We start from the raw sequence: 13,957 nt of genomic DNA, 5'->3' as shown, positions 1-13,957 counted from the left end.
CCAGGGTGGGCAAGGAGGGAATTTTTGGTCCCACAGTCGGAAAACAGTCGAGACATCCAGAAACGGACAGAGGCTGATCGACTTCGCAGGGGCCCGAAACATAGTAGTCTGCAGCACCAGTTTCCAGCATAAAAAGATACACCAAACTACTTGGCTGCCTCCTGATCGAAAAACACGAAACCAGATCGATCATGTTGTGATAGATGGAAGACACTCTTCTAGTGTATTAGATGTACGTACGATCCGAGGACCCAACATTGACTCGGATCATTACCTTGTTGCAGCCAAACTGCGCACACGCCTCTGTGCAGCAAAAAACGTACATCTACCTACGCAAAGAATGTTCGACATCGAAAAGCTGCAATCACAACAGACAGCCAGAAGATTTGCTACTCGACGCTCACTCCTGCTACCAGAGAATAATGCCCAACAAATCGGCATGCACGAGCAATGGAGCAACATATCTCGTTCTCTACGTACCGCCGCCGAAAACAGAAATCAGATTCCGGCGAGCCCGAAAAAACAGTTGGTACGACGAGGAATGTCATGCTGCTGCCGAAAGAAAAGATGCTGCCTGTAGAGCCACGCTGAGATCGGGCGCAACGCGAGCCATGTGGGATCGCTATAGAGAGCTAAGAAAGGAAGAGAGACGTATTATCCGACAGAAGAAACGAGAGGCCGAAATACTTGAGTACGAGGAGCTTGAGATGCTGCCCAATCCATAAGAAGGGCGATCCTGCAATCTGTGCCAATTGCCGCGAGACTAGTCTTCTAAATATCGCCAATAAGGTTCTAGCGAGCGTATTGTGTGAAAGGCTGAAGCCCACCGTCAACCAACTGATTGGACCTTATCAGTGTGGCTTAAGACCTGGAAAGTCTACCATCGACCAAATTATTTACAATACGCCAAATCTTGGAAAAGACCCATGAAAGGAGAGTCGACACACACCATCTTTTCGTCGACTTCAAATCTACATTCGATAGTACGAAAAGGAGTTACCTGTATGCCGCGATGTCTGAATTTGGTATCCCCGCAAAACTAATACGGCTATGCAAAATGACGTTGCTCAATACCAGCAGCGCCGTCAGAATTGGAAAGGACCTCTCCGAGCCGTTTGATACCAAACGAGGTTGCAGATAGGGTGACTCGCTGCCGTGTGACTTCTTTAACCTGATGTTGGAGAGCATCGTACGAGCCGCAGAACTTAATCGCTAATCGACTTCGTATACTTAGGAACCAGCATCAACACCGATTAACAATGTCAGCCTTGAAATCCAATGTAGAATCCTCTTGCCAGTGCTACTTTGGACTAAGTAGGCAACTGAGCAGTAAAGTCCTCTCTCGACGAACAAAACTAACACTCTACAAGGCTCTCATCATGCTCATCCTAACGTATGGCGCAGAAGCGTGGACGATGACAACATCCGATGAAGCGGCGCTTGGAGTGTTTGTGAGGAAGATTCTGCGCAAGATTTTTGGACCTTTGCACGTTGGCAACGGCGAATATCGCAGGCGATGGAACGATGAGCTGTATGAGCTTTACGACGACATAGACATAGCGCAGCGAATAAAAATCCAGCGGCTACGCTGGCTGGGTCATGTTGTCCGAATGGATACAAACGCTCCGGCTCTGAAAGTATTCGATGCGGTACCAGCTGGTGGTAGCAGAGGAAGAGGAAGGCCTCCTCTGCGTTGGAGAGATCAGACTTGGCTTGACTTGGTATGTCCAATTGGCGCCTGTTAGCACGAGAAAGAAACGACTGGCGCGCTTTGATAAACTCGGCCAAAATCGCGTAAGCGGTCATCGCGGAAATTAAGAAGAAGAAACAACTGCTCCAATGGCAAAATAGAAAGGGTTTTTATGTACTTTGTTTTGTCACTGGCGATGACATTGCAGGTCTTCCCCAACTCGCCATTTAGACCAAATATATATTCCTTGTATCGCAAGGATTTGGGAATACGTAACTAAGAAGCAAAAGCCTTAGCTCTACCGCTTTGGAGGAGCATTGTAAAGGAAGCTTTGACGCACCAGCGTTGTAATGCTGTGAAAGAAGAAAATATATTCCTGCTGCCGACTGCCAACTGCCCCGATTGATAACGCATGGCCTAGCTAAGCAGCTCTTTTGTTCCTACGAGCAGGTCGTGAATGGTCTCAAAAAAATAAGTAGTTCTAAAGCGTGGTTAAGTTTCAAGGGCCGGTGTTGATTTTGAATAAAATACAATTTTTTAAAGAAATTATTATCATTTCTCTTTATTATGATAATATTGGTATAGCTCAATTATGTATAGAACAAAATATTGGTCAAACGGCCACCGCGGCCTCGGCGGCACACCTCCATCCGATGGTCCAAATTTTCGATGACGCTGAGGCATTCTTGAGGTTCTATGTCGTTAATGTGCCGAATTATCTCATCCTTTAGCTCTTGAATTGCTGCTGGCTTCTCGATGTATACCTTTTCTTTCAAACAACCTCAAAGAAAGAAGGCCAACGGTGTCAAATCACATGATCTTGGCGGCCAATTGACATCGCCGTGATGATTATTCGGCCATCAAATGTTTCGCGCAAAAGAGAGATTGTTTCGTTAGCTGTGTGACAAGTGGCACCGTCCTGTTGAAACCACATATCGTCCACATCCATATCTTCCAATTCGGGCCATAAAAAGTTCGTTATCATCTCAAGATAGCGTACACTATTCACAGTAACTGCCGATCGGCCTCATTGTGGAAAAAATACGGCCCAATGATGCCGCCGGCCCATACACCGCACCAAACACTCACTCTTTGTGGGTGCATTGGTTTTTCGGCAATCACTCTTGGGTTATCATTCGCCCAAATGCGAATTGTGCAATTCTGCTTATTGATGAATCCATTGAGGTGAAAATGTGCCTCATCACTGAAGATGATTTTCTTCACGAAGTGCGCGATATGCATTTAGATTTGAACGCCCGTTTTCATAATAAGCCTGAATACCTTTAACGCGTTGGTCGATTGTGTATCTTTCTATGGTTCAAATTGAATTAATCTGAAATTAAAAAATGTCAAATAAAATGCAGAAATAAATTTTTACGTTTAGGTGTGGTTCACATTCAACATCGGCCCTTAAAATTTAACCACCCGTTATTTGCATAAAGTCTGTGAGCTACCAGTTAGATGAGAAATAATTGGCGCAAGCGATGAGCACACAATACTTTCAAGCCCGCAAAAATGTATCTACGATAAAGCTTAAAACTTAACTTTAAAGCGTCAGTATTTTTTTTTTTTGCAGACTCCGCAGCAATAGAAAGCCACAATACCCAACACGACTCACCGAGAGCACCGTCCCTTTAAAAGGCAACCTAACTTTTCTCAACCAGGTGTCAAACCAATGATGAAGAAGTTTTTGCCTTTATAAAAACTTAGTTTTTCATTTCAAATTTTCCGAATCTAGTTTGCCAACTTAATTTCTGCTCTTATAGTAGAAAACTGTATAATTAAAATAATCGCCACAATAAAGCAATTTGAACCAAAACAACTTAATATATTCCAATTAGAATTCTCACGCTTTCGAAACCACACAGAAAAGTCTGCTTAGGAAAAATTTCAAGAAAACAAAAAAACATACTTTGTTGCATATCATTAAGTGTGACCAAGCGCAGATGGTGGTGATGGTGCAGATTTGGGTGGCATGCAACAAAGGGCCTTCAACTCAAATAGATATAATAAAGATGCACAAAATTTCAAGACGAAAGTCAAAGGTGGTGGCACTCACCCTACAACTAAGAAGTTTGCAGGCTAAGACAAATACAAACATATCCACAAAAAAGCAGTAGAAGTTATTTTATGGCATTACTGTTATTATGTTATTGCTATTGTTGTTATGCATATTGTGATTTCATGCACTCGAAAAACTATTTCCCATGAAGAAGTTCAACAAAGTGACGGAGACGTCATCAAAATCGCATACATACATACATACATATATACAAATATAATTATCATAATAATAACAGCAGTCGTATTAAGTGCAACAAATGCAACAACAACTGCAACAACACCGAATAAGTTCCTTGCAACAGCGTCACTGATAAAAATCAACAAGAATAAATATTTAAGAAACTAAGAAATTACCCTTCATAGCACAAACGCAAATGATGAAATGTCGAGAGGTTCCTGGTTATCACGACATTCACTGCATAATTTAATCACACCAGCAGCAACAACGATATCAACACTAACAATCGCCACCGAGAATGCCTATATAGAGAAATCAGGTATACGAGTGCGAAGAGCAACAGCGTCTTGTCTTTTGCTTTAAGACAAATTAACATTTTCTTTAGAATTCAACTTGGCACCCCCGCTGCCATGGTAAGGCATTCAATCCCGAATTACATAGCAATGCTGGTATTTCGGGATTTTTATTTTACAATTCAATACTTTTAAAGCTGGGTGGTTTGTTTTCATTCCGAAAACGTAGCCATGACCCAGTGGAGTAGCTGGATCCTAAATTTCAAAAAAAGTTAACAAAATAAATGAAGCCGTTTTGTTTGTTTTTGTTTTTATGTTTTGAGGTAAATTTGCTTTCTTTACTTAGCGGAGTTTTCGAGTGAGAAGAGAGTAATTAAATTCTAAAATATTTAACCACTGGCTGCTTAGGGTTAAAATCATTAAGTATTGGATATGGGAATAAGATAATAATAAAGAGATGTCGCTGCTGCAGGCCCGACGAGAGGGGGGAGATCGGGTACTTTTTCCCCCGGGCCCGGAGTTCTCAGAGAGGCCCGGACTCGAGATTATACGTATTTATATGAATTAGACATTATTGGAAAGGGCCCGCATTTGCAATTTCCCCCGGGGCTCGGAATTTTCCCCCGGGCCCGGATATGCTCTCTACGGCCCTGCGCTGCTGATACTATTTTTGTGTTCGCTCTAGAAATATACTGGTGATTTGAAGGTGTATATGTGTGGTCTCGGTCGTAATAGTTGACATTCGTTCGCAAAGATCCTTTTTTATCTCACATCAAAAATGTCTACGTTCGTCCCGAAAAAACAGTATTTGCGGGATGTCATGCTTCATTATTACCTTTTAAAGGAAAGTGGAGCTGAAACGTGACGTGTATTGACCAATATTTACGCCAATCATGCTCCATCAAATACAACTTGTAAAGAGTGGTAATTTCGACGTGAGTGATACAAAAAAAAATTCGAAGAAACTCAACTACAATAATTATTTAATGAAGACGCAATTCGAGCCCTTGATGATACGTCTAAAGAGTTGGATGCTGACAGATCAACCGTCGGTAAACGTTTGCACGCGATGAGAATGGTTCACAAAGCAGGTAACTGGGTGCCACATCAATTGAAGGAGGGGGATATCGAGAGACGTTGGATGACGTGTGAGATACTTCTTGAACGGTAGAAAAGAAGAGATTTTCTGCATTGCATCGTCACTAGCGATGAAAAAAGGATCTATTATGATAATGTTGGAGCCTGCCAAATGAACCAGGTCCACCGATAGCGAAAAAAATTTGCATGCTCCAAAGGCTATGCTGTGCATCTGGTGGGATCAGGAGGGTGTCATCTATTATGAACTCATCATCATCTTTTGGCTCTACACCTCTTTGTGAGCTTTGGCCTGCTGCACGTGCGACCTCCATACGTCTCGAACGCTTGCGACTTTTTTCCAGTTCGTTATCCTAAGTTTCTTGATGTCGTCCTCTAGTTCGTCGGTCCATCTTGTTCTCGGCCTTTCTCTTGCTCTGATGTACCAGGTCACTTGTTGCTAAATCGGTTCAGAAATATTTAGAGGGACTGAATTGGGAAATCTTGCCCCACCCGCCGTATTCCCCACACATTCCACCTTGAGGTTACCATCAGCCCTTATTGGAGAGCAGTTTACTTCTTGCGAGAGCATCGTAAACTGGCTCAATGGATGGATCAAGACAAAAGAACTCGAATATTTCGTCAGAGGAGTCCGTATGCTGCCTGAAAGATGGGGCAAAGTTGTAGCTTCCAATGGCACATCTTTCTTCTTCTTAATTGGCGCGATAACCGCTTACGCGATTTTGGCCGAGTTTAACAAAGCGCGCCAGTCGTTTCTTTCTCGTGCCAACCAGCGCCAATTGGACGCACCAAGTGAAGCCAAGTCCTTTTCCACCTGATCTTTCCAACGCAGAGGAGGCCTTCCTCTTCCTCTGCTACCACCAGCTGGTACCGCATCAAATACTTTCAGAGCCGGAGCGTTTGTATCCATTCGGACGACATGACCCAACCAACGTAGCCGCTGGATCTTTATTCGCTGCGCTATGTCTATGTCGTCGTAGAGCTCATACAGCTCATCGTTCCATCGTCTGCGATATTCGCCGTTGCCAACGTGCAAAGGTCCAAAAATCTTCCGCAGAATCTTTTTCTCATACAATGGCATATACTTCACAATTAATTGTTTAAATAATTCGCAACTTTGGCTAAGCAAGGACTGAAACTTATTCCCATACCAATAAATACGAGATCATAGTATCATTTTGCTTCTTTTTAATCATTTATAAAAAAATGCTTAATGAATGCGTTATGAATGTGGGGATCCCGAAATCTGATATTCGGCATTCGGTATTCGGGACTCTTCCATCTAATGTCTTATGTCAAACACACGCTAGGGCACCACCACCGCCATAGCAGCGCAAGCAGCGTCCGCCAGACGCGCGCTAAGCAGCTACCACCGCGGCACAGGTGCCGAGATGAGGTGCAAGTGTTATTACAGATAGCTTTTTGCTGCTGATGGTTGCGGTAGTGGTGGTGGTGGCAGTGCTCTCAAGCGAAACAAATTTCGAAATAAAACTTTTGCGCAATTTTCCCACGCGATTTGTGATTTTTTTCCTTCCTCTTTGCTGCTAGTTTCATTTCAGCAGCGTGTGAAAATTTTGAGGTAAAAAATACGCGTGGCGCAAAAGAAAAAAAAATGAACAGCAAAGCCCACAGAGTTTATAAGAAGTTGGAAACTATCAGATTTTCAAGTTAATTAACCACTAAGAAAATAAAATATTCAAGCATCACTTCTTGCAAAGCAAAGGGTGAGTTAAGACTTGGTGCTGTTAAGCACAACGACCAAAGAATTTTCCTACTCTAACTAGAATTTCGTGTAAGAAACGGCAGCACGCAATAAGTTTGCCCTTTCGGTGGTGAAATTGTTCTTGTAAGGTATGTATGTTTGTATGTAAACGCACAATGTCTTATAAGAAAATGCTCCAGATTGTAAGGGAAATTTTAATGATAAGCTGCACATTTCAATGGGAATTCTAATTGGTAGCGGGAAAAGGGTCCAGTTTGGCGAGCATACATATGCAAGTAGTGCGGGCGTATGTATCAATGATAGGCATACATACATATGTATGTATTTTTCAATAAATATTTTTTTTTATTTTTTAGCCATTCTTTTTTTCACAGAGTGTATCTTCTAATTGTATGTATTTAAGAAAAAATGTTTAAGTCTTCAGCTTCAGCTATAGGAAGTTTGGTGAGAAAGCTTTTGCTGATGTTATTTTATTATCAATACATAAATATATATGCATATACATGTAGTTACTAAAATTTTATTCATAAAGCGATTGTTTTTAAAATAAAAATATACCCACACTTAAACAGAGTTACCTGGAAAGCCGTCCTAGATACTTAAGGACATTATTATTTAGATAATTTCTGATGTCTAAAATTGAACGTTTTCGAAATATTCGATTTTGCGAATTATTGTAAAACAATAAATTATTTCAACGGGGAGATAAGGACAAGATCCCCGCGCAGTATCGCAATGAGCTATGAACCTGAGTGTGTCCGAGGAGTGAACCTAACCTTACCTACTTCAATTCAAATTGTCCGTTCTTTTGTATTTTTAGTTAGAGGGTACTTCAATTAATAAAAGTCATCAATAAAATTTGAACAAATCACTGACAGTTAAAAAAATTTATTTATATAAGGCATATACCTATGAAATGAGACTTTTTTCAATTTCAAACGTTTATTAACAAAAAATGGTTACAAATTTAATCTTCAAAATACTAGCCATCGCTAGCGATACATTTTTCCCATCTCTCAGGCAATTTGCGGATGCCGCGCCAAAAAAATTGGCCGTCTTTGGCCGCAAACCAATCATCGAGCCATTTTTTGGCTTCTTCGTGAGAATTGAAGCGCTGCTCGGAAAGTGCGTGGCCCATCGATGCAAACAAATGATAATCGGAAGGCGCCAAGTCTGGTGAGTAAGCCGCATGCACCAGCGCTGCAGCGTTGCCCAATCGTACGTCTCCATCAATTCCCGGGTCGCTCTTTTTCGATGTGGTGGTGCATTGTCATCAAGAAAAATTACTTTTTGACGCCGATCGGCATATTCTGGGCGTTTACGGTGTAGAGCGCTGTTCAAAGCGGCGGTTGGTAGCGTGCACCGTCAACTGTTTTACCTGGTTTTAATAGGTCGTACCAAATCATTCCACGTTGATGCCAGAAAACACACAGCATTGCCTTGCGGCCAAAGCGATTTGGTTTGGCCGTTGTTTTTGGCTTGTGGCCGGGCGGACCATACGATTGTTTACGCTTGTGATTGGAGAAATACACCCATTTTTCATCACCCGTAACGATTCGATGCAAAAAATACTTCCTTTTGAACCGGGAGAGCAGCATTTCACAAGTGGTTTTTCGATGTCCGCAAATCGTAGTTTGAAGGCACGAAATTCGACATTTTTAAGAGCGACAAAAAATTTCTTTGTTGTATGACGCGTAACACACAATGAACTGAATATTGTTGACAGATGACAGACGAAAAAAAACAAGACATTTGGGAAGGTTTAAAAATACTCCTAGCGACATCTATGGACTAATAGCTGAAAGTCTCATTTCATAGGTATATATATATATGCATATACGTCGTTCCTAGATTGAACCTAGGGCCTTAATAAACAATTTAAAACTAGATTTATTTAATGCTAGGAATTTTACTTACGACTGCCACATCAGCGACTTCCTTGAGGGGGTTCCAGTCTAAAGCTGATTTGGTGTTGTCTCCGTTGGTATAGCCACTTCCACTTCTGACACCGAATTTCAAGACGGACGGGCGTTTGTTTTGTCATGGTTGGAGATAGTGTTAGGCCACAAAATGCGCAGGATCCTACGAAGGCTGCGGTTGGTAAAACCTTGTAGGTCATGTAAGTCACACCCAGACGCGTTCCAAGTCTCTCATCCGAATAGCATAACTGACTTGACATTGGACTCGAATATTCCGAGCTTCGTGCACCCATATATATATATAATGACCCTCATACTTTGTCCAATATACCAAACACTGCACGGCTTTTTGATATTCGACTGCGTATATTAGCTGCCGAGCCGCCGTCTTTATAGCTGATACTCCCGAGATAGCAAAATTCTTCTACTTCTTCGATCTTAGTACCGCATATTCGCAGAGGTGGGGCTCCTGTGGTATTGATGCACATCATCTTCGTTTTGGCAATGCTAATTTTTAGACTGTGCCTGTGCTGAAAATGCGCTTACCGCTTCCAACTTGGATTGTATATACGCGTGCTTGTGCGAGAGCAAACAAATATCGCCCGCATAGTCGCGGTCTTCAAGACCTGCCACCCAGGCTCCAGGAGATACCTCTTCTATCAGCAGAAGCTTGTCGCATAATTGAGTCCAGGACCAGGTTAAGCAAGAGCGAAGATATCACACATACTCGCCTTACTCTTGTGAGCACTTGGATACCGCTGTTTAAGATGTTTTCGTGCCTAACTCGACAGCTGGTGTCTGTGTACAGTTCTTTTATCATATTGATGATCTTGTTAGGTGCACATTTGCAATTTTACGATTTTTCAATAAATGTTTCATACTTCACATCATTAAAAAAAATTAATTGTTAATATGAAATTATTTTAAAAACTGGATAATATTCTAAAAAGAATGCAATAATATAATTGAGGAGACTCAGCAGGTAGTCCAACATAACGAAAAATTGATTTCAAACTCTTACTGATCAGAGAGGTTGGGAACTATTTTTTGCGGTTGGGAGACCCTCTATGTGTGAATACCTTACTGTTTAATCGTTCTTTCTTTTTAATAAAAAATGTCCCCAAGTGTCTAGTCTCGTTGTGAATTACAGGGTGTTAACAATGGAAGTCAACAAGGAGAAAGTTCGGTACATTTAACACTTTTTCTTTGATAAAGGCGAAAATACAAACAAGGCCGCTGAAATTGTGAATGGTGTTTATAGTGTCGGGATTAGTCCTCTAAATATCGCCTATAAGGTTCTAGCGAGAGTATTGTGTGAAAGGCTGAAGCCCACCAACAACAAACTGATTGGACTTTATCAGTGTGACTTTAGACCTTCAGACCACGAAACGATAATCGACACACACCGTCTTTTCGTCGATTTCAAAGCTGCATTCGTAGTACGAAAAGGAGTTTCCTGTATGCCGCGATGTCTGAATTTAGTATCCCCGCAAAACTAATACGGCTATGCAAGATGGCGTTGCTCAACACCAGCAACGCCGTCAGAATTGGGAAGGACCTCTCCGAGCCGTTTGATACCAAACGAGGTTTCAGACAGAGTGACTCGCTGTCGTGTGACTTCTTTAACCTGATGTTGGAGAGGATCGTATGAGCCGCAGAACTTAATCGCTCAGGCACAATATTTCAGAAGAGCGTACAATTGTTGGCGTATGCCGATGATATCGATATCATCGAAGGTAATAGAACTGAAAATCCTCAACATATTCCAGGCATAATGGATAAATATGTTTGTATAGGCATTTTAAAGATAAATCTTAAGCCAAGTGTCGAAAACCTAGAGATCGAAGGCGACTTTTATTTTTACCAGGCATTTGATCCCAAACACAAATCGTTTGTTGTGCGGGAATATCTATTATATAATTGCCCCCACGTGTTGGAAGTGCCACCGCAGTCTCCAGATATAAATATTATCTAAAACTTATGGTTCCGTCTTGACCAAAACCTACGGAAACATAGCATTTTGTCGAAACAAAACCTTTTAGATGCCTTACAAGACGAGTGGCATGCAACTCCTTCCACATACAGGGAAGCACTGTAAACGCGGCATTTTACAAAGAAGGGCTCCTTCGGCTGAAAAACCGTGTCGCCCGGGTTCGGCCCGACGTCGTCAACAATTGGACCCTTCATCACGACAATGCGCCGGCGCACACCGCCTTCTTCTGCACCTCTGCATTGGACAAGATGGGGGTTTCGGTGCTTCCCCACCCTCCCTACAGCCCACACCTGTCCCCTCCGGACTCCTTCTTGTTCCCGCGCCTGAAAAGAAAGCTGAAGGGGAGGCGTTTCGACTCCATCAAGGCGATCCAAAAAACTGTGACAGCCGAATTGATTGCGATTCCAGCGGATTAGTTTAAAAAATGTTTCCTGCAGCGGAAGGACCCCTACCAGCGGTGTATTGACGCTCAAGGGTCCTATTTTGAAGAATATTAGTTGTATAAGCCAAAAGGTTTAATAAAACTGCTTAAAAAAATAAAGCTCATTACTTTTCAATCAAATCCTGTATACCTACAATTTATTAGAATCAATGCCCAGACGTCTACAAGCCGTTATTTCCGCCAATGGTGGCCCAATCAAGTACTAATTTGTTATTTAAGTTTACTTGAGTTAAGGTGGCTCACTTTCACTGTGAGATAAATTTGTGGATTATTTTAGTTTTTGGTCATTTTTTGTAATAAACAAAGGAAGTCTTTCATGGACGCGATGGGTTTTTGAAGCTTAATATTCAGACAATAAAAACACATACACATTTTTTCCCATCCGTATTATTTTTAAGCAATTTTCCAGTAAATCTGATTGTGACTCACTGTATGTGTGTTACATAAAAAATAAAAAACACCCAAAAAAATAATAAAACACTATTGCCGTTATTTAGCCAGTAAAATATTTTATTTCTCATTTGGGTTTAAAATTCATATCTGTTTGTAGGTTAGGCTGTGCTGGCTGATCTGTAAAAAAATCTCACTTAGACCCCTGCGGCCCATTATGTTGCCAGATATTTGTATGTATGTGAGTGCCAAATATTCGTAGTAGTCGAAAACGTTTATCATTTCTGTGTTGATGTGAAAAAAGATGTTCCTTAGCCTTAAGCTTTTGCTCCAAATATTTTATTTATTCAAAGCTTACTTCATTTTTTACAGATAAACCTGGAAATATAAAATATTTTCGAATATTTTATTAAAAACACGCAACACATAATTTTTGTTATTCAAATAAAATCCTAAATCGGGCTTGTTTCCTCTCCAGTTCGTCTTGTGGAGCGTTTTGTATCTTTTGGTTTCATACTCACAAACTTGTCCGCAAGATCGTAAATTGAGTTTGCCGGTTCATGCTTAAATACCAGTGCATTTGGTGCAAACACACACATACATACACAATATTATGCGCAGTGCAATTGAGTGCAAGTTGGGGGAATAATAAACAAATTTTACTTACCATCAGCTGATTGATATAGAACTCGTATGGGATATTACCGGTGATTGGGTCAATAGCCACCGCAAGCATTTCATCGAGCTCCTCCTGCGTGAATGGTTCGCCCTCCTCCATCATCATTTTAGTCATGTACTCTTTGGTAATATAGGTTTTTTGCTCCGGATCTAAGACTTGAAAGGCCGCTAAAATTTTTTCAGGCGAGGCTGGTTCCATTCTACATAAAAAAAGAAACCAAAAAAGTTGATAAATGAACCACCTCACACTTGAGTGTAGTAGATTTTCAGTTAATTTTTTTTTACTCCCTACTTAGTCTTACACTTACTTTCTTTCCGATAACAGTTGTGCGACATGCGGCATAAATTTGGAAAGATGCACATCTCCGGCTGATTCTTCCATTTCCGTCGCTGCTATTACTTCGTTTATCTCCTGCTCGGTGGGCACACAACCGAGAAAGCGCAAAACAGTGCCCACTTCGCGTATATCGATGCGCTTATCGCCGTGATGATCGAAAATGCAAAAGGCATCGGAGATGCGTTGCTCCAATTCGTTGTTGATGGGAACTGAAAATTGTAAATTATTTTTAAATTGCCACAATTGAATTAGGGTGCGACCTACTAGCAACCTCCATAGTTTATAAAGTTTAGTGAACGTCGCGAAAATTTTCAAACTTTTGAATTTAGATGCTAAGTAACGAAATGCAATTTTTACCGTTATTTTTATTTTTATTTGCTTAAATGGATCACTAATAAATTTTTTTTCACTTTTTCCACGTATTTGGTATTCAATTTTTCTTAAAAATGTTTGTGATTTTTCATTGTGACGTTGAATTGTTTATTTACGGTTACCCAGGCAACAGGCTGCAATAGGCAAGGCGATTCTATATAAGGTGGTGGCATTCGAGCAACAATAAAATTTTTTAAATTAGGAATGTCAAGAGAAAGAGAATAAAAGAATGGAATGAACGACAAATATATAAAATTAGTTTGTCGCGTATTTACACCAACAACTTTTCATCTTTCCGTTTTACTGGCATTCTAAATTAAAGGCGAGTCGAAGAATACGAAATCAACTATTCTAACAAACCACCTTTCAAGGCGCATTCATTAAAGGTGGTGGCACTAGACCAACAACAATGTTTTGTACAATTGATTGTCAAAGAAAAGTATTGGCAAAGTATCAGGTCAGTCCATAAGTTCGTGCGTATTTTACCCATAATTTCACTTTTGTACGATTTTTGCAAACAAAAAATTATTTGCGGAATATAACGGAACTATTTATATTTTCTTTGATGTATTGTGCATTCAACGAGTGATTTTAATCGCGAATAGAAGCATGTGTTGTTATAGAAGCATATGTCGTATAAGAGGCATATTTTGTATTTTTTTTATAAATGTGGTAAAAATGCAACAACTGCTGCTGCAGAAATAAACACTGTTCACGGAGAGGATACCGTGAGAGTACGAACTGCGCAAAAGTGGTTTTCAAAATTCCGAAGTGGTAACTGCG

At 40.8% G+C, this 13,957-nt stretch overlaps 1 protein-coding gene across 4 annotated transcripts; it reads right to left on the bottom strand.

The window, feature by feature from the left end:
• Positions 1-11,940: 11,940 nt before the first annotated feature.
• LOC129248205 (dynein regulatory complex protein 8-like) lies at positions 11,941-13,320 on the bottom strand. Of its 4 annotated transcripts, none has more exons than XM_054887668.1 (4): positions 13,067-13,320; positions 12,774-13,011; positions 12,455-12,665; positions 11,941-12,165 (listed from the first exon to the last, which is right to left on the bottom strand). In XM_054887668.1, exons 1-4 carry the CDS (start codon positions 13,077-13,079, stop codon positions 12,154-12,156), a joined length of 474 nt encoding a protein of 157 aa, XP_054743643.1. In that variant the 5' UTR covers positions 13,080-13,320; the 3' UTR covers positions 11,941-12,153. The 4 variants fall into 4 exon arrangements, with proteins under 4 accessions (XP_054743643.1, XP_054743644.1, XP_054743645.1 ...); XM_054887669.1 differs by having other exon boundaries at positions 12,493-12,665; XM_054887670.1 differs by lacking the exon at positions 11,941-12,165 and adding an exon at positions 12,175-12,350 and having other exon boundaries at positions 12,493-12,665.
• Positions 13,321-13,957: the final 637 nt, after the last annotated feature.

The sequence above is a fragment of the Anastrepha obliqua genome, chromosome 5, assembly GCF_027943255.1.
Source record: "Anastrepha obliqua isolate idAnaObli1 chromosome 5, idAnaObli1_1.0, whole genome shotgun sequence".
NCBI classification, from domain to species: Eukaryota; Metazoa; Arthropoda; class Insecta; order Diptera; family Tephritidae; genus Anastrepha; species Anastrepha obliqua.
This window is presented reverse-complemented; position numbering and strand designations above follow the sequence as displayed.

Coding starts and splice junctions, on each gene's coding strand:
- LOC129248205 (XM_054887666.1), bottom strand. Junction 12,666..12,773: donor CAACTGTTATCGGAAAGAAA/GTAAGTGTAAGA, acceptor TTTTTTATGTAG/AATGGAACCAGCCTCGCCTG. Junction 12,351..12,454: donor TCTATATCAATCAGCTGATG/GTAAGTAAAATT, acceptor CTGGTATTTAAG/CATGAACCGGCAAACTCAAT.